General features: G+C 45.0%; 1 protein-coding gene across 1 annotated transcript; it reads left to right on the plus strand.

The window, feature by feature from the left end:
• Nucleotides 1–66: 66 nt before the first annotated feature.
• Nucleotides 67–3,587, plus strand: LOC133508455 (uncharacterized). Its single transcript, XM_061834539.1, has 2 exons — nt 67–341; nt 693–3,587. Exon 2 carries the CDS (start codon nt 781–783, stop codon nt 3,154–3,156), a length of 2,376 nt encoding a protein of 791 aa, XP_061690523.1. The 5' UTR covers nt 67–341; nt 693–780; the 3' UTR covers nt 3,157–3,587.
• Nucleotides 3,588–21,741: the final 18,154 nt, after the last annotated feature.

Genomic DNA, 21,741 nt, shown 5'->3' on the forward strand with positions numbered 1-21,741 from the left:
TTCTGACTTTCAAAATTAAACACTTCTGACAGAATATCATGAAACACTCATTTATCCCACAAAACTAAATACTGTACTCACTTTGTTGTGTAAATGTGATGCGCTGTAATCGCGAATCACATGTAATTCATGCCTTTAAAACGTGGTTTGTATCGACTAAATACATAAATAGGTTCTCGTATTTTGAAAGTAGACGTTCGTTTCTGGTATTGCTCTGGCAAGCTAGCATGACGCTAACGTTTACTCAACTCGCATAGATGAAAACCTTTTATGCAACCATCCTCCTCCAAAAAAATTCTTCAGTATTTTCGTCTAACACGTTGACCAAACACTGCTCTCAGGTACGCAAGTGGCATGTATCTACCTCGGGAATAAATCGTTCATCGACGGGTTGCGTCTTCGGGGGCTGGCCCTCTTTACCATCTAACCTAGGTGTTTGGGGCCTGTACTTCGTCATTTTCGTTTCGCTCCCCCCGGACAAAACTTGCAGACTATCGATGATTCTAATTCCAATACATTGTCTGATGCTTTCTACGATGTTTAGATGGGGTTTCTGGTGTTTATAATCGCTATCGAGCAAGTGGCTCTTCAATGAGCAATGTGTATTTGGGGGTGGGGACGATCTGTTATCATTAACCCTCATAACAACTTTGTCTCTTTGATCTTGTGGGGAAAATTCCCTCCCTATACAGTAAACGGTGGCAACATAAGACGGAGACATGTGGAACCAAGTGTGAAGCAGTGGAAGAGGGTGATGCTGCCCCTAGGTGACCATTCATCATGAAGCCTGTCAACTATCAGAGCTTTTCCTCCATGGTGCAGACCGTGCAACCACACAGTGCCTTGGTTTGCACACCGAAATCCTCCGACTCGATGTATTGTAGCAAATGTGGATTTGCCTCATCAGACATGGACTTGTTGAAGAAACATATGCTTGACCACATGGGGTCCAAACTCTGCTGTTTTTACTGTCAAAAGGCTGTATACAGCAAGGCGGAGCTAAACGCTCACTTAGAAGAACACCTCAGGTCGACATTCTCATGCCCGCACTGTGGACAGGGCTATTTGTGGAAGATTGGCCTCTTGAAGCACATTGAGCGTGTGCATGGTAAAAACATAAGTCAAGGACCTAAAAAGCTTGGTGTGAATAAAGATTCCCAGGTTTGTAATGCCTTACCAAGTGTGCAATGTGCTGAGCCCTCAGCGCAGCCACAGGTTCGAGGAAATATGCCGTCCCTCAACACACCTGCTGTTAGTCTTGTCAAAGACGGGCAGAAAGGGAGAACAATGAACACAATGCTTCCAATTGCTTTAAATGGTGTTCAAGATGGTGTTATTAATCAAAACAGGGCTTTAACAGTTTCTCTCCCAGATGAAATAAGTATACCCGCTGGCTGCCTCGTTGAACTTGTGGAAGTGAAAACTGTGAATGGCTCCAAGGAGCTAAAGTTGAGGCTTGTTTCTCAACAAGAAAATGAGGCCAGAATGAAAGATACAAGAACAACTGTACAGCAAAATCTCACAATGGGCAAGACTTTGACGTCCAAATTAAATACCCAAAATGCAGTGAAGTTGACAAACATGGGAATGTGCATGGTGAACGGAAAGCAATTGGAAACAAAGATAGCGGGTCATCAATTACTCGCTGTAAAACCAATCAGCACATCCACAAGCTTTGTCTCAAATCAAACAAGCAAAGAGAAACCTACTCGAAAGAGGATGTCACACGAAGTGATTAACTTAGACAGCCTGACCAAAGTTTCCAAAACTGTTTGCGATCCTTTGCGAGAATGGATTGAAATTCCACCAAGGCGTATTGATCCTGTCCAAGGTTGTGGAAAAGCAGCCACTGTTCCTTCCACTGGTGAGACCAGCTTGTTGACACGTCTCCTGCAGCCGGTAAAAACTGGATCCCGTGTGTACCAGCAAACAGCAATAGATGAAAGACTGAAAAGTATTTCGGAACATTGCCAGCGTGTTTCCCCTGCAACTGCAATCAGGACAGAAAGTTTTCTCCAAGACACACTGGCTGCTGTTAAACATGAACACATTGTGGTTCGCTTCAATGATAACACTGGCTCCATAGTCAAAGACTCTCCAAAAGTCAGGAACACTCCAGCATGTGTCAACCAACTAAGTCACAAACCCACTTCCTTGAATGTTCCTTCAGTTGAACCTGTCACAGTGTTACCTCCAACGGTTAATCAGGAAAGAGATAGTCCTCGTTCATCTTTCCCATGTCCAGCAACTGCGCAGAGGATGATCAACGTGTCCCCATCAGTCAAAATGCCCGTGCTGTCATCCAGCTCCAAGTCAAACATTCCAGCGTGGCCTCCAGGATTGCCCAGTAAGCAGGCGTCTGAGAGAGACACACTAAAGCCAGAGGGCTTTCCAGTCATCTCATCTGTTTTTTCCCTGAGTGAACAGCCTGGAGTCGCTCAGGGCGCAATGCAGCCGCTGGTTATGGCACTGCGGGGCATCGTGATGGACAAAAGCAACACCACTGAGAAGTTGACACCAAATGTCGATCGCAAAGATCAGTTACAGATGAACCAGACATGTAGTTCTGTGAAAGTAGAAGCAAATCCAAATGTTATTCCCCGACAGTTGCCCAACCCAGTGCTGAATGACTTAAAGGATGATGTCAAGGTGGAGAAAACCAGCTTGACGCAGAAGGACAACTGCAGTCAAACTCTAGACTTGAGATCTGAAGATGCCAAGCCCATTTTTACAAACACATCTGATGCGGCCATTTCTGCTAGTACAAATCAGCAGTATGACCTCTCTAAATTTTTGACTGTCCCTTTGACTAGAGTGGACGAACGTGGCATTTGGATGGACAGCAGTAAGGGACCTGAACCCCCAGCACCTCAATGTGATGCAACGATACTTGCGCCAGAGCCAAGCAAGGGCACCACCATTCGCCTGATGCCACTCAAGGTGGAACAGCTGGTGACGTGGCCGGGCCCGAACCAGCCCGTGGTCGTGCTCAATCACCCGAAGCCACGGGTCCCAATCAACGAGACATTGGACACCGTTGCTGATGCCAGAAGCCCCGAAAAGGCCCCCAAGTGTCAAATATTAAAAATGAGGCTGGGCAAAGTGATGGGACAGAAATATGAGGTTACAGGCTGCACTGTCAAGTTCTCCCAATGAGCTGTTCAAAGCATCTACAGTGGATATAAAAGTTGACACACCCCTGGTCAAAATGCCAGCAGTTGTGAGGCCAAACATAAAACTGAGATGAATCCTTCTATAACATTTCCCATCATTGTGAGCCATGGCCTGTGCAGCTCAGTTAGACAAAAATCTTTTGGAGTGCAAGCAACAGTAAACACATGAGAAAAGGCAGTTGCACAAATGTGTGCACACTCCCCGAGAACTACATTGTGGCTATGCTCAGAATTAACCAGTCACATACCAATTCATATTGAATAGGATTCACATTCAAAATGTTTCTGACTAACCGTACGCAAAGTTCAGATGTTCTTGAGGGCTTAAAAAAAATGAGGTGTATTATAGGTCACATTAATGGAAGAAAAATTTGGAAATTTATCTCTCTTTTTTTTTTTTTTTTTTTTTTAAATAAACAAGACCTGTCATTTGAACAGGAGTTTTTATACTTTTAATATCCACTGCTGAGCATGGGAACTGTATATACGTTGAAAGAAAGTATTACAATTTTAGATTATTCCAAAAGATTTTTGGTAAATATATGTCAGGTTGCTGACATTTTTTTTTCTTTTCTACTGCTAATTTTTTGCAATTTTTTTTTTTTTTTTTTTTTTTTTTTTAGACCCAGCCTGCCTATCTGTTTGTGTTTGGAAAGCACACTCAAGGCTATAGCAGAGCCTGTCACTGAAAGAAAAACGTATCAGCAATTATGACTGCATATAGATGCTTCTAGAGAGGTTACTGTTAAGTCTTCAGTATTTTCAACTATATCATACATTTCTCCAGTGTGAGCGAGTGAGATGTAACAGTGGGAAAAGTAATAATCTATTCTAACATACCCATGTGCCAAATATTTTTACATAGTAATAATTTAAATGGTATTGTGCAGTTTTTATTTCCTCAATTGAGTTGGGAGACTTATGATGCTTTGTTGAAGTGCATGGAAATCAACAAAAATCAAATTCTGAAGTTTTTTAATCCGCAGTCAAATTAAAATTGTTGACCCTCAGAAAGCCAAGTCCTTTGCAGTTGGCTATTGCCACGAGTAAATAACAAATGAAAGTTCGTCATTTTATCAGTACAAGTAAGTACTAGTTCCTTTTTGAAAAAGAGGGCACCTGTATGTCATGCTGTGTCGTGACTATTCCAACACCTACCACAAATTGTTTGAAACAAATGTTATTGCAAAGTTGTTTTTTTAATGCAGCTGATTCTCTTGATATTTTTTGTACATTTAATGCAAAAATCAATAGCCGTTTATGTAAAATAATTGTCATTCAGCACAGCTCAGTTTTGAGCCAAATTATGAACAACAGTGTTTGAGGATTCAAAGAATTTAACTGCCATACCAACACACATTTACACATATGGCAGCAAATTCAATACCCCAAATGCCCGATGAGCTCATTTTTTTCTCAAGACTTGTAAAAATAAAAATAGGAAAAGAAAAGGAGTGGGCTTGTGTGCTTTGGGTCCTTGAGGATGCAGAGGCGCTCCGGGCACAAACAAACAGGCCAGTCTCTTACCTGCCCGTTTTTAAATATTTTAGAATTTGTCTGTGAATATTGTAATTCACCCAGTCTATACCACAAACAACACAAAAACATGGTCTCATTGGGTTGGAGACACTTGCACTTCCATTTTACAACTGAATGGAGTGTTAATGGGGGAGTTTCCACGTAGCAGCACTTGTTTATGGGCAGTGGCCTCTCAGCTAGGGGTCATGTCCTACTTCCACTTGGAGCTAAGACAGTTGTTTTTCTACACCAACTGAGTCTATCCATCCATACATTGTCCATAGTGCTTATCCTCGCTACGTTCACAGGCAGGCTGGAGCCTATCCCATCTATTTTCGGGCGAGAGGCGGGATACACCCTAAACTGGTTGCCTGCCACTCACACAGCCACCTCAGGCTCGTCTATCCTAACCAAGCCTTGATGCTTTGGGTGAGGTGAAACGTCTTCTACGAGAATCAAAACTAGTCCAGTTGTGATCAATCCAATGACCTGAAGATTTAAGAGTAAGATTTAAATGTTCTTACATGGAACATGAGAAACAGGACAAATTGATCATCCTATTTATCATGTTGTTTTTGGGATGTTTTTCCTCAGACCAATTTGGAAGTTTGCCATCATGTCTCCATACTTCATACTCATCAATGTGCATGTGTTACTTGTGTTGCGGTCATTTAAGACTTGTCATCACACATGACAGTGTTTGTGAATAGTGTGTAAATACTAAAAACATGGTTACTATTTTGATTATAGTTTTGAAGATAATACCTAGATCCACAAACGGTGTTGTCTTTATGGCGAAAGCCACCTGATGTTACAATTCTCGACACAGAATGATAGCGATATATGTACAGAAAAGAAAACCTTGGGAATACTGTGCTTGTACGGCCGTTATTTATATTTGATCCTTATTGTCTTTTGAATGTAATGTCACTTTTGATTTTGCGTTCAGTAATTGCCCTTGCTTAAACATCATGTTACAATTGACAGACCTTTTTGTGTCTGTACAGTATGTTTTTATATATACTGTACATTTTGATATCCATATGGTTTTGTTTATATTTATGTGAGCACTTACTGGCCACAGTGTTAGGTACACCTATTACGAGATAGAGCAATCTGTACCATGATTTCGATTTACATCAATAGAATCCTTGGTCAGTGACCCACCTTCTACAAAGTTCAATGGGAAAAAAATATTTATGCTCAGTTTTGACAATGTCAAAGGGGTCTATTTAACAATAGAGGTTGTAGTTTTCAGCTGTACCTAATATAATGTCCAGTGAGTGTGTGTGTGTGTGTGTGTGTGTGTGTGTGTGTGTGTTGGGGGGGGGGGCTAAACGTCTAACAGGGCTGTGTCACAGCAGCAAAAATGTTCTCACATGTTCTTAACATTGCAGTGACAAACTTGCCATGACTGAAAAAAGCAAAACAAAGCATTTCAACAGTCTTTAAAAAAAATATTTTACTTTACCGTTTTTAGACAGTTCTTTATCATGGTCATGTTTTTATACTGTTACTGTCTTTTTATATTAAAAAGGTGATGATCACAAGAGGGTTTTATTAAGTCATCATGTCTTCTTAAAATGAAAAGCAAGCTAGCAAAGGATAAACAAGGCACATTTCTGTACAAGACACCACAACATGCACAGCCATGCAGCCTTATTACAGATGATAGATCTTGTTTGGTCTCATGAATCAAGGAAGGGATCATGTAGTATAGAATCATTACTTTTGAAATATTATGGTGAACAATCAAATCAAAATATAGTACATGACAATGCAAATGCATTTTCAATGGACATTATGTGATGGGACGGCATGGTGGATCAGCCGGTAAAGTTCTGAGGTCATGGGTTCAATCCCGGACCCACCTGTGCGGAGTTTGCATGCTCTCCCCGTGCCTGGATGGGTTTTCTCCGGGCACGCCAGTTTCAATCCCAAAAACATACATTAAGTGTAGACTCTAAATTGCCCCTAGGTGTGATTGTGAGTGCAGCTGTTTGTCTCAATGTGCCCTGCGATTGGCTGGCAACCAGTTCAGAGTGTACCCTACCTCCTGCCTGATGACAGCTGGGATAGGCTCCAGCACTACCCACGACCCTCGTGAGGATAAGCGGCAAAGAAAATGGATGAATGGATTATGTGATGCCCTTAATTTCAACTCTTATGTACAATGCTTGAAACTTCTTAGGAACATGCTGCATTGAATTTTATCAACAGCAGATGGTGCTGAAGCCACAGTGTATTATTGTAATGGATGTCCATAAATTACACTAGTGCAGTAAACGTACGTTTTTAGTGTTACAATTGTCAAGGGAGTGTTACCCTTAAATTTGTACCCCTGAAACGTGACGTTTTGCAACCTTTATCTTTTTTTTTGTCTTAATTTCCCACATTGGGTTTCTTAGTTGTTTTATATCAATATCTCTGAAGGGGCAGCACGATGGATCAGCTGGTAAAGCATTGGCCTCACAGTTCTGAGGACCTGGGTTCGATCCCGGTTGTGTGGAGTTTGCATGTTTTCCCCATCCCTGCGTGGGTTTTCTCCGGGGACTCTGGTTTCCTCCCACATCCCAAAAACATGCAACATTAATCGAACACTCTAAAATGCCCATTGGTGTGATTGTGAGTGCGAATGGTTGTTCATCTGTATGTGCCGTGCGATTGGGTGGCAACCAGTTCAGGGTGTACCCTGCCTCCTGCACATTGACAGCTAGGATAGGCTCCAGCACTCCCCGCGACCCTCGTGAGGATAAGCGGTGAAGAAAATGGAGTGGAATCTCTGTAAGGAAACTGGTTACCATGTCACTCTTCTAACTCTGAGGTTCAGATTCAAATCTTAGCTCCAACCTTGCTGTGGGGAGTTTGTGTTTTTCCCGTGCTTGTGTGTGTGTTTCCTGATACAGCGCATTTCTTCAACATAAAAACATGTTAGGATCATTTAACAGTGGAAAATGATCCTGTTTTAACTTGACACTAAATTGTCAATGTGAATGATTGTTTGTCTCTGCAGTTGTTGTGAAAAGTCTCACACCATTCAAATGGCCATTTTCCCCCCTCTCAATAGTATCAATCAGAAGAAGGAGAAAAAGGAATTTCCCAAGACATTAAATACACCACACGTGTCAAACTCAAGGCTTGGGGACCAGGTCCAACCCACCACATGATTTTATGTGGCCTGTGAAGGCAAATCTTGCATGTCAACTTCCATGATTCTTGTTAAAATCTAAAAGCATTCCTAATTGTCATATCATAAATGCTAACATTGAGATGTGGGAAGCATTTTTGTGTTATCAGACATCATCAACAGTTAAAAAAAAAAACATTACCCTTGATTTCTCATTCCAAAACTGGTCCATGATTTTGATGTGTAAATATGATGAGTGGATTAAAGATTTTTATGGTTTCCGTTATAATAGCCCTCTGAGGGAAACCGCAACCTCAATGTGGCCTGTGACAAAAATGAGTTTGACACCCCTGGAATCCACCAGGGAACATAGTCATCATCAAGTGGAGTAAACGTGATGCAACTTTGATTTTGCTAAAAAAAAAAATAAAATAAAACAGACATCCTGCCAAAAATGATGAAAAGGCGATAAGTGTCAGGGAGGCTGCCAATAAACCAACAGCAAAAGACGTAGATGCAGATTTCTGGGAAAGAGTTGATTTTTAGTACATGTGACAGCAATCACCTGTCTTTCTCTTGTCTGTGCTTTTTCCATACACTGTACAGTAAGAGGCCTGCTACTAACAGATGACTAGTCCAAAGAATAGCCTTCCCCTGTCGAAAGTAAGCTTGGATATGTGCCAGCTCACCTGCGACCCTAATGAGGACAGGTGCAATAGAACATGGAAGGGCACTGTAGCTTGTCTTTGGAGTAGTACCCTCAAAGAAATTGGAAAAATATCTGGAATTTGTTAGGCCCTAAAAGGAACGAGTTATAATGGAGTCCAATAATCATTTATATGGCCTACATATTGGTGTACAGTACACCTTGAGGAAAACTACAGTATCATCTTCCCGATGAAGAGAGCCATGAGTACCTATATCCATTTTTGGGGGGGATCCATAGCAGGTCTTAAACCTATCACAGGGCTCCAAGAAACTCTTCCTCAATTGACTCCTACCAAAGGTCAAGGTGCCTGCATGTGGCTCAATCAGCAGAGCAGGTCATCTAATGACTGAAGCTTAGGCAGTTCAATTCCAGGCTCTAACTGTCTGCTGTTGATGTGTCCTTGGAGCAAGAAACTGAACTTTAAATTGCCTCCAGGTCCACATTCTTATTGAGAAACTGTTCTCAGATGCCTTAACTGGTAATACAAAGGTTCTTGTTTTTTTAAACCCTGTTGTTGACATATAATCTTATCTTCAAGCTAAACCACAAAAGAGGAAAATCATTGTAAAACAAGGGTATTTTCATGATCAACCTCAGGTGTATAAAGTGGAACCTCAGAATACAAATATCCCCAAAACATCCATTCATGCATCCATTATCCAAGCCGCTTATCCTCACAAGGGTCACGGAGAGCTGGAGCCAGTCCCAGCTAGTTTCGGGCAAAAGGCAAACTAAACTGGTCACCAGTCTGTCACAGGGCAGATGAACACCGTCACTTAGCGGTAATCCATCCCTCGCTCCTCACACCAAAGTCAGGCGTGTGTACCACTACACAATCAGTGTCACCAAATCATTTGTAGTTCAACTATTTTTTTGCAGGAAAACATGCTGTCAAAGTTTCACGTATGTCAAATCGCAGCCATGGTGGGAGAGAATCAAAAGATGGTGATTTTTTTTTTTTTTTTTGAGGACAACAATGTAGTTGATTGGTTAGCTTGTAAATGTTACACTTCTGAAGGTTCATGTTGAAATCTCAGCACAAAACTCTGTATTTCCTCAAGGTACACTGGCTTCCTCCCACAGTTCAAAAACATGTTTCTTCAGTTAAGTGAAGACTCGAAATTGTCTCAGGGTGTTGAATATGTCTGTCGATTACCATTCATATTCACATTCAACTTAGTTTGTAGTTGTCCTGTCCTTGGCTGGCAGCCTAGTCCAGGGTGCACTCAGCCCTTGGCCAAAATCAGCCAGGATAGACTTTTACCCATGATCTGGACTTTAAAATCTATTTTAAAGCTGACTGGAAAGCCAGCGAAAGGACTTTAAGATTGGATTTATATGCACTGACCTCTTTGTTCTGTTCAGAACCTGAGCTGCTGCATTCTGAACATGCTACAGCTGTTTAATGCTCTTTTTGGGGAGCCTCGTCAGAAGACCATTACAATAGTCAATTTCACATAAGATTAAAGCACGTATGAGCTTCTTCTGATCACCTTGACACATGCAATGTCATGTCCTTGCCTTCCAGTCCTGGCTGGGCGTGGCCAGCTGATTGGGAGATGCACACCTGCACCTCATACGATCTGATGAACCCCTGTGTGTGTGTATATATATATATATATATAGGACCCCGGGAACGACTGGTCCTCTGCCAGATCGTTGCATCTCATGCCCTGTTCCAGCACTCCCGTATCTCTGATCGTGAACCCGTGTGTACGCATCTCCGCCTGTTCTCCGACCAACCCCATAAGCCTGACTCCCTTGACACTTCTGCCTTCTTTGATCGATCTCCTGTGTACCGACCCTCGCCTGTCCCCTGACCACCCTTGTAAGCCTGCCACTACTAGTACTCTCTCGGACTTACCTGCTGGTAACCGACCTCAGCACAAATAAAGAACTCCTCTTTACTACTTGCTTGCCTCTTGAGTCGGGCATTTGGGTCCGCCCTCGATCCGCCCTCGTTACATGCAAGGCTTCATGTTTCTTGCAGAAATATAAAAATTGCTATTTGTCATCCATTGTGGCAACAAACAAAACCTCCCTTCAAATGAACTGTAATAGTTGAAGTTCTTTTAATATAGACTTCTGATTTCAAAAGTAGTTGTCCATTAATTTGTTGTGTATTGGATGTATAGTTACATGACGTGATAATTTATTTCCAGTATGTTGTCTCACGGTCATAAAGGTCATGTAAAAAGTCATAACTACAATGTGACCCATGGAAGAAAATGAGTTTGACACTCCCGGTAGATGAACAAAGATATTGCACATTAACTTATATATTGAGTAATTTCTGAACCTATTAAGTAAAGCTGATTAATTTCCCACAGCGCAGTGGTCGGGAATCACTCCCAGAGACAATCTGTTGCTTTATAGCAAACTGAGTAGCAGTAATAATGATGCTGTAGTTCCGCACTTTTAACAGTCATGACTTTGGATCAATGTTTTGAATTGCTCACAGCCAGTCCCAGCAGCACTTTTCAAACACATTGCGGTGATTAGCGGCCAAGAGAGTGAAGACATTTTAAAAGCAACATTTGGGATGAAGTTGCAAATGATTTCCCCCCACCCTTCACCCACCTACTCACTCCCAAGCCACATCTAATAGAGAGAGTAAAAAGCATATCTGAGGGAGAGTCATGTTCACAGTGCATGCCTACTTCTTCTCTCCTGGATAATTGTAATCTCCCGTGGTGTGACACAGCCAACAGATGGCCCCGGAGACCCTCTGGAGCATCATGTTCACTCAGCATGACGTCTCGCTCACATCCACACTGCTTTCATTCTCGCAGCACAGTGTGCAGATGAGCTCTTGTTTTCACTCTCCTTCAGTCTAATCATATTCAACACAGATTTTTCTAAGGCAAAGCCTTATGGAGCAAACAAGTGATATGAATAGAACACCAGTAGGGTAACAATATCATCTCCTTTGGTATTCCTGCCCTGCAACTTTACTTCATTTTGCTCATTACTATCAAAATACTGTACATCCACGATATGAAGTACATGAGATCCTTTCTATAGCGCTTGTCCTCATTAGTTTCACGGGTGAACTGGAACCTATCCAAGCTGCCTTTGGGCGAATGGTGGGATACTCCCTGGATTGGTCACTAGCCAACAAGAAACAAAAGCATTCACACCGATGGGCAAATGTGAGTTTTCAGTGAAAGTAACATGCATATTTTTTGGAATGTGGTAAGAAGCTAGAGTAAGCATGCAGAGATTACCTTGAAGCATGCATCTTAATCATTCCACTTTGCTGCAGCTTGAGATCCATTATATACTATATATTGAAAACAATCAAATACTCTGAATAATGTACATTATAATCTGTGGGCAACGTAATTGGGTAATGGTTACCACATCTGAGATCCTGCAAAGATCCACACAGAAAAGATTAGAGTAACATTTGAACCCAGAACCTCGGATATGTGAGGCAGATGTGCTAATCAGTCATCCACATCCTGTAAGACAACTTATGATCTTGGAATCATTTTGGTTTTAAATATATTTTTCCACATCTATCTGGACGTCAACTAACTCATCACCACCACCATTATACTAATTAAAGAGGGATTTTTTTCAGAATGAGGGTGCAGTCAATAAATAAGTAAAAGTACAAGTTGAGCATGAAAATACCAAAGGGTTCCACCAAACCAACCTGTTTTGAACTGATATTTATCACGACCAATCGGAACGGAGGTAGGACCAAAATGCAGGAGTACACAGGAGACGCAGAGGTAATTCGGGAAAAACGTTTATTAATCCAAGGTCGGGGATCAGTCAGGCAGTCAGGTTTAGCAGCGGTAATCAGGACGTCGGGCGTAGAGAGCAGATCAGCGGGCAGGCAGGAGTCGGTACACATGAGATTGATCAAGGAAGGCAGAAGTGTCAAAGGAGTCAGGCTTATGGGGTCGGTCGGAGAACAAGCGGAGGTCGGTACACACAGCAATACGATCAGAGATACGGGGGTGCTGGAACGGGGCATGAACCTCAACGATCTGGCGGAAGACCAGTAGTCACCGGGTCCTTTAAGTACGGGCGTAATCAGCCGAAAACAAGGTGCAGGTGTGTGTCGACTAATTGGCTGGCCACGCCCAGCCTGGGCAGGATGCCAGGAGCATGACAGTCCCCCCCCTCTAAGGCACGGCTCCCAGACGTGTCTAAACGAAAGAAACACAGACAAAAATTAACAAATCCAGGGGCGGGTGAAAGGGGGTCCGGAGGCTGTTCTTTGGGAAAACACACCTTGAGGACGCTCTGGCAGGACCATCTTCGATAGTAAATCCCATCCTTCTCCTTCGACGGCCCCCCGGAAGCCCGTCGCCACTGCGATGTGAGTGTGACGCGGTGGTGAACCTGCTGCCAGGCGTGACGTGGGCTCGGCTGGGGGAGGAGTCGATGGATGCCGTGACATGAGAATCGGTCACCAGCGCGTCTGTAAAAACCGCAATGTGAACATGGCACGGCGGCAGATCTGTTCCCACTGTCACGTGAGCTTGCAGTGCATTCGTTGATACAGCAACGTGGGCGTGGCGCGGTGGCGGATCCGTTCCCACAGCGACGTGAACGAGAGTAGGCAGAGAGTCAGTTGAAACTGCCTCGTGGGCGTGTCTCGGGAGTGGGTCAGTTCCAACTGCCGCGTGAGCATGAGTCATTAACGAGTCCGTCAAAACTGCAACGTGGACATGTCTCGGCAGCAGATCCATTGCGACAGCGACATGAGCCTTGCTTGGTAGCGGATCTACAGCGCCTGCAGCGTGAATCTGCGTCAGCAGCGAGTCAGTAGCAGTCGCGACGTCAGCGTGGCTTGGGTGGTTCTTCAATCCTTGCCGGACCTGGGCCGTGAGAGCCGCCAATTCGGCGCTCTGCCGCTCTATCTCCGCCCGCATTTCGCGGGAGAACACCTCGTGATTTGGCGGCCTCTCCTCGCCCTGGGCTGGAAGCTTCGCCACCAGCTGTGGGTTGGCTGGTTTCACCGTTGCCGGCGAGGAGTGGGAGGACGAAGACAGTGTCTTATTTGCCACGCAGCTGGAGGCACAAGAGAGCGCCCGCCCTGGGCGTCTCCTCTGGCCGCCGTGCGTAAGGCCCGGATAGATAGCCAAGCGGGTTCCCTCAAACGGATTGGTGTACTTGACCCACCGGGCGAAGACGCTCGGGTGCTGGAAACGCGGGGAGGTGAAGCGAACTGACCGGGATTGAAGATCGGGCAAAGAGACTCATAGTCGAAGTAATCTGAGTCGTAGTCAGGTAGCCGGTCATATAAATCAAGGTCCTCCTCATAGTCCGAAAAATCCGAGTCCAAAAGAATATGTGCTGCGTATTCATAGCTCGCCGGCGGAACGTGTGACACGGAAGCGGAGGACATCATGGAGCCTCGCCGGATCGGATAGGCTTGGTCCTCCGGCAGTCGGTCTACCTTGCGTTGGTCCCGGCGACGCTGGGTCTCTACTGTTGGGTCCTGATTTGGCCAGATCGCTCCGTCACGACCCATCGGAACGGAGGTAGGACCCAAATGCAGGAGTACACGGGAGACGCAGAGGTAATTCGGGAAAAAGTTTATTAATCCAAGGTTGAGGATCGGGCAGACAGTCAGGTATAGCAGCGGTAATCAGGGCGTCGGGCGTAGAGAGCACATCCGTGGGCAGGCAGGAGTCGGTACACGTGAGATCGATCAAGGAAGGCAGACGTGTCAAAGGACTCAGGCTTACGGGGTCGGTACAGGTCGAACAGGCGGAGGTCAGTACACACAGGAATACGATCAGAGATACGCGGGTGCTGGAACGGGGCATGAACCTCAACGATCTGGCGGAGGACCAGTCGTCACCGGGTCCTATATGTAGCGGGCTTAATCAGCCGAAACAAGGTGCATGTGTGTGCCGACTAATTGGCTGGCAATGCCCAGCCTGGGCAGGATGCCAGGAGCATGACAATATTTTGCAATTTTGGTATTCATCTTTAGGCTTGTAGGCTTTCTGTGGTCCTGAAACTTAGTATCGTTTAGCCTTCACAAGTGAATCAGTATCAAGCATCAGATCTTGAGTAACATCTTATTTTGGCCACTGTCATGTCCGAGCTCAGCACAACTTGGTCTGGCTGCAATAATCATACTGTATTGTTCAATGAATACCTCTCTGTCAGTGTAAATCAAAATTAAGGCCAGTTTTAAGTAGTTCTTGTTTTGGATTTGGTTAGTTGGTGCATCTAGGTGACTGATATTCATGAGTCATTGATGTACAGGGGCAAAGACATGAGGGTCTATTCCCAAAACATTTGCAACCGAACTGTCACATTTAATGAATGCTTTTGGGATTGACAAAAAGTAAACATAGACACGCAAGCAGGCACACAAACAAAGTTTCAGCAAAGCTGTTCAAGCCAAAGCCATGATTTAGCGGACACCAACTTGGAATTGGATTTTCCAGTGCGGTGCAACCCACAGCAGGGCCTTGTCTTGTCTTCTTTGCCGAGATTAGCGGGTCATGGGAAGTGGATGAGTCACATGAAAGAAAAAGAGATTATAAAGATGAAACTGGAAAATAAACTTGTAGCCAATAGGGAAAGGGGTACAGCCACAGGGATTTGTGGACACTCAGCTGGGCTACTTAGGGATTTGTGACCTGGCTTTGCTGTCGGCATCAAGGAAATGCAGCTTGTGTAAGCTTCTCTGTGATATGCACCTCACATACAGTACACGCATATTCAAAGAAGAGCATATATTTTTAAAGTCTTGAGCTTGCTATTTAAAATATAGAAACATATTTTTAGTCTGCATTCAACTGTAACTTTTCATGCAACAGTGTCATAAAAAAAGTAAATGTCCTCTACCTTCTGGCAGCAGACATCTGCTTTATGTGGAAAAAAAAGTTCAGATGAATCATCAATTAATGCGGGTGGGAACATGCTGACATTCCACTCTCTTTCTCTGTATGAGAACTAATGTCAGCAGCAAGATGACATTTTTTGTTAAAGTGCCGATGAGGCGCAGGTGTGCACCTCCTAATCAGTGCAGCCGTGCAGGGACCCGCAGAGCCAGGGCTGGACCGGCAGGACCATGACATGACCCCCCCCCCCCCTCCCAAGGCGCGGAGCCCAGACGTGTCACACACAAAAATTAACATGTCCCGGGGTGGGTGGAAGGGGGTCCGGGGGAGGGCACCTCTCCCCCCCAACCCTAGTCTGTCTGGTGGCCGTCAAGGCCACCAAAAGCGAGGCGTCCGGCTGGACAGGTCAGGAGGACGACCCGGACGCCAAGCACCAGAGTCCCCACAGGGTGATTCGGGTGGACGTCCACGAGGAGGAACCCAACGGCGAAGCAGGAACCAGACAAAAAACTGCTCCGGATGAAGCCCTCCCAAGACGCGGTTGCAGGATGACCGGGTATCGGTCGCCGCCGAGGCTCGGTCGGCAAGTGGCCAGGGGCCGGTCGCCACCGAGGCTTCATCATGAGGCAACCGGGGATCAGTCGCTGCCAAGGCTAGGTCATGAAAGGTTTGGGAATCATCAGGAGTGAGGAGGACGACGGAGAGAATGACCAAAGCCATGACCGCCACAATCATAATCATAGCAATCCCGATGCCTTTCTAGTACCGGGTGGCCCATCTGAACTCCCAAGCTCCTGTCGTCGTCGAGACAGGGGCATGGGATGGCCGCAGGCCGGTCGCCGCCGGTACTGCAACGAAGGAGACTGTGATGCCGTCACCGTCTGCTGGACAGGAACGTGAGGATGCCGACGCTGTCTGCTGGACAGGAACATGAGGATGCCGACGAGCCGTCGCCTCCTCCTGGACAGGAACGTGAGGCGGCTGCGGAGCCATTGCCACCTCCTGGACAGCAACGTGAGGCGGCTGCGGAATCGTCGCCACCTCCTGGACAGCAACGTGAGGCGGCTGCGGAACCGTCGCCAACTCCTGGACAGGAACGTGAGGCGGCTGCGGAGCCATCGCCACCTCCTGGGCAGGAACGTGGGTTTTGGAGAGTGGCTCCGGAAAGCTCCCTTGCCGCAGAATGCTCCCTTGTTGCTCTTTCGGTGTTTGACTTGGCACATCTGAACTTGGGGCTTGCCCATGGATGAGTCGATTGCTTCAGGCGGAATCCGACTGGCTCATAGTCAGGGATCCCTGAAGCGAACTGGGAGACACTAGCGGGCATGAATAGATCATTCTTGGGAACAGCATAGAGCGACGGGAATGATAAAGTCCTACCCCTCTTAACTGGAGGAAAATAGTTTGCCTTATCTTTACCTGAATTCACTCCATCCTCGGAATGTAAGCCCTCTGCAATTCGTTTTTGAGTCTTTTTCTTTGGGAAAACACATGTTCAAAGCGCTCTGGCAGACCTATCTTCGACCGCCAATTCCATCCTTTTCCTACGACGGTCGCCCAGAAGCCTGTCGCCACCGCGACGTAGGTGTGACGCGGCAGTGAATCTGTTGCCACCAGCGACGTGAGCTCGGTTTGGAAAGGAGTCGATGGATACTGTGACGTGAGAATTGGTCAGCAGTGCGTCTGTCGAAACCGTGACGTGAGCATGGCGAGGCGGCGGATCTGTGGCTATCGCAGCGTGAGCTCGCAGTCAATCTGTTAAAAACGCGTCGTGGGCATGACGAGGTGGCGGATCTGTTTCCACTGCAACATGATCTTGGCTCGGTAGTGGATCAGTGGCTACCGCAGCGTGAGCTTGCAGTGAAGCTGTTGCAACCGCGACGTGGGAATGGCGCGGCGGTGGATCCGTTGCCACAGCGACGTGAACTTTGCTCTGTAACGGGTCCGTTGCTCCTGTGGTGTTAGCGTGATTTGTTGGGAAGTCCGTTGCCACCGCAACGTGGGCATGGCTCGGGAGCGGGTCAGTTGTCACCGCAGCATGGGCGTGAGTCACCAGCGAGTCTGTTGCAACCGTGACGTGGGCGTAGCTCGGCTAGTTATCTTATCCCCGCTGAACCTGGGCCGTGAGGGCCACCAGTTCTGCACTCTGCCACTCTATTACCGCCCCCATTTCGAGGTAGAAAACTCGTGATCCTCGAGTCACTGCACTTCAGGCTTTGGTGACCCCTCTTCCCTCTGGGCTGGAAGTTTCGCCACCAGCTCCGGGTCTGCTGGTTTGGTCGTTGCCGGTGAGGAGTGGATGGACGAGGACGGTGTCTTTCTCGGCATGCACCCTGCTTGGGCGTCTCCTCTGGCCGCCACGGGGAGGACCCAGGTAAATGGCCAAGCGGGTTCCCAAAAAAAGGATTGGAGAAGGAGGACTTGGACCTACCGAGCGAAGACGCTTGGGAGCTGGAAACACGGGGAGGTGAAACAAACTGACTGGGACTAAAAATAGGGAAAGGAAATTCACAGTCAAAATCTGAATCGTAGTCAGGCAGGCGGTCATATAAATCAAGGTCTTCCTCAAAGTCCGAAAAATCAGAGTCCAAAAAAATATAAGGTGGTGAGCTGGTCGTGGTCGGGACATAATCATGACACACAGGTGCTGCGTGTGACACGGAAGAAGGGGATGACATCATGGAGCCTACCCGGATAGGACAGGCTTGGTCCTTCGGCAGTCAGTTTATCACGCTTTGGTCCTGGCGACGCCGGGTCTTTCCTGCTGGGTCCTGTGTTGGCCAGATCGTTATGTCACGACCCATCGGTATGGAGGATTACCCAAATGCAGGACTCCAGAGACGCAGAGGCAGTTTGGCAAAAGTGTTTATTTGTTCCAGAGTCGGCGATCAAGCAGACAGTCAAGTGGACCAGCGGTAGTTATAACGTCGGGCGTAGAGAGCAGGTCCGCAGGCAAACAAGGATCAGTACACCAGGGTTCATGATCAAGAATACGAGACTGCAGGAAAGGGGCACGGGTGGCGACGATCTGGGTCCTATATATACAGGGGTTAATCACTGCCGATGAAGCGCAGGTGTGCGCCTCCTAATCAGTGCACCTGTCCAGGGACCCGCACAGCCAGGGCTGGACTGGCAGGACCATGACATTTGTTCTCTCGTTCCCACCTCCGTACATGAATCCATTCATTTTCTTAGCCGCTTATCCTCACAAGGATCACAGGAGTGCTGGAGCCTATGCAAGCTGTCAACGGGCAGGAGGCAGGATACACCCTGAATTGGTTGCTAGCCAATCGCAGGACACATGGAGACAGGCAACAGTCGGACTCACAATCACACCTCGGGGCAATTTAGACTGTCCAATTAATGTTGCATGTTTTTAGGGCGATGTGCCCAGAGAAAATCTACGCAAGCACAGGGAGAACATGCCAACTCCACACAGGTAGGCTGGGATTCAACCTGGGTCCTCAGAATTGTGAGGCCAACGCTTTACAGCTGCTCTACTGTACGGCCCCATTGTAATATTTCATACAATAATTAATAATACTATTTATTTACATTTTATAAGTACAGAGTTTCTCTGCAGAACACCTCTTGCCTCACAGCTCATTCATTCAGAGAAAAAATATAACAATCGATATAATGTCAAGTCCACTACAGGCTAGAAAATTACTGTACTCAAAAATTATGTATATATATCTCTTTATTAAGTAGAAAATAGTATTACCATCAAGCTTTCAACTAAATAATAATCATAAAAACATCTAAGAAATATTAGAACATATTTTTTTATTGGCAACATGAAGCAAACCACTTTACCCAGATTTGCTCAAAAAATCTCAAGGTTTTTACAGTAAGTTGCCTTTGCATATTCCTCTATAAATGTTGAGAATTGGTCATATTTTTGTGGAGCAAAATAAAAAAATAACAATAAAATAAATGGTAATTAAATGTATCAGTTAACATAAATTATAAATACTGTATACAATTTAATATAGAGCATGTAATGTCATCGACTATGTACAGTGATTTCCACTCACTGTATCGCCGCTCATACGGGTGTTGTGACTAGGGATCGCAAAAAAACGCTTACTTTCATAACCGGTTTTAACCGAACAGCTGTAGCAAAAAAAAACAACGATTACGTTTTAAAACCGGTACCATTGTGGTGTTTACATAATTTACCCGCGGGACCTCGAGTTGGGGTGCGGTTCCACACGGACTGTTTTTGTTGTTGCTCTTGCGGGGTGACGAGTTCACAGAGTTCCCCCCGTTATGCGAGTAGTGTTTTGATGTCTGCCAATAAAACAAGTTTTGTTCCTGTGTCCGACACTCCGCCTCCGACTCCTTTTCTCCGGCGCTACACCATCGATCGTTAATGTACTCCGCGGTAATGGGGTAGTTTGTATACAATATTGGCAAACAATCTTTTTGAATGTGGCTTTCAACAACGCACTCGTGTAAGTTAAATTTTTGTTATTTCTTTGGTAAAAATGTTTTAATGTTGACATTCTTCTTTCGGACTTTCAGAAAGGGCATGAAAGTATACCGAGCGTTTCCTCAATGCCATGTTTGATGTTTCTTTGATTTAACTGAATGTTCTTTTGACTCCAACTTTACTTTAACAGCGAAACTTGAAAAAAGTGGAGATGATGTTGAAAAAATAGCGCAATGTGGAGTACCGGAACCGGAAGAAATGATTGGAAATTTTAACCGATTTCGAAAGTCCGATTACGGTGTCAAAAAAAACGAAAAACGGTTATAACCGGTTTGTAACCGGTTGCGATCACTAGTTGTGACTGATCATCAGGTGTCCTGGTGGGAAAAACTCAAAAGTTTACTTTATTTCTCTAAAAATTATTATTCATTTGCAAAAAGTAGTGTATTTAAAAATACAGGCCCAGGTATTGTATATATATATATATATATATATATATATATATATACATTTTTGAGTAAATTGCAACAATACCAACATTATTCAATATGCAGTTTCTGTAAATACCTTCTTGACATTTCTGCAGCCATGAATGTTCAATTTATTGTACAGTATGTGTCTTGGTTCAATGAAGGTTGGAAAACTGCTTTAATGCGTCGATGCATTTCCTTTATAATAATAATCCAGGCTAAATATTGCGTATGCAGTAAAACAGCTTCAAATGTAGAATTAAAAACATAATATGCTCTATCCGAGATGAGCACATTCGGTGTGCATGTGTTTCTGATGAGTTACTTTTGAGAAAAAAAAAAACTCAAAAAACCATGAGCAACTATCTTGAAGTCTGCAGCAGATTTGGAGGCCCGACGCAGGCCCACAAGGTCAGCATCCCTCCTGCGGTTTGGACCTGCAACACAATCACCTCGGCTTCCCGTCAAAGATTACCATCTCGCCTCTCATTTTCACCGATGCTTATCTTTCGAGACAGCTCCCCAAACACGTCCACACCTTTGCTCCTAGCCACAAGCCATCGGCCTGTCAATCAGGCAGCTCCTCCTGTGTCTAACCCCCGCCATTTCCTCCTCTTGTCCTCCACAAGGCAACCAAAAGACAAGCCACACTTCCCCTCATCAGTCCTGGATCTTTCACTGAGAAATAAGATCCAGAGTGCCAGTTTGGAGGCTTCAAAGCCTGTGCCTGGGGTGAGTTTGAAATACCAAATTTAACCACAACGCTCATGCATTTATTATCTTACTGGTATCACTTCTATACTTTTGGGTTACCAGAGATCTTCTTTTCTCCACACACACATATTTGAAAAAAAAAAAAAACAACAACATTTGTAAACATAATAAGTATAATTTTTATTTCATTTTTACTGTAAGTCCAAAGCATTTTAATTAAATCCTTATTTAACTACTGCACGCATTTGGGATGTTTCCAAATTTAACATTTACGTTGATGCTCCAACTGGCCATAGCGCTACAGTTGCATACTGTATGGTATGTTTACATATTCTCCCAGAGTTTTTATATGTTTTCCTCGGGGACTCCAGGCTCCTCCCATATTCCAAAAGCATGCATGTTTGGTTCATTACATTCTACATTTTCAACTGGAAATCACACCCAGAGTTAGATCCTGCTACCCAAATGAGCACAAGTTCAAATGGATGGATGGATGGATGGAAAGATGGGTCGATAGTTGGATATATGATGGATGGGTGAAGATACAGCACAGCTATCTCGAGATATTACTTTTATTTATGTACATTGGGAAGTAACAGTCACCCACTAGTTAATGGTAGCACAGAGTACTGGCTAATGTTAATTTTCATTTCACTGGGACAATTTGTACCCATCTCTCACCTATTGCGACCTGACACGCTGTTACATTTCAATTTGCGTGTGCCTTCACTTCATAATATGAAATTGGATGACAGCAACTTTCAGTGGCGT

This window comes from Syngnathoides biaculeatus, chromosome 11 (assembly GCF_019802595.1).
Source record: "Syngnathoides biaculeatus isolate LvHL_M chromosome 11, ASM1980259v1, whole genome shotgun sequence".
Taxonomy (NCBI): Eukaryota; Metazoa; Chordata; class Actinopteri; order Syngnathiformes; family Syngnathidae; genus Syngnathoides; species Syngnathoides biaculeatus.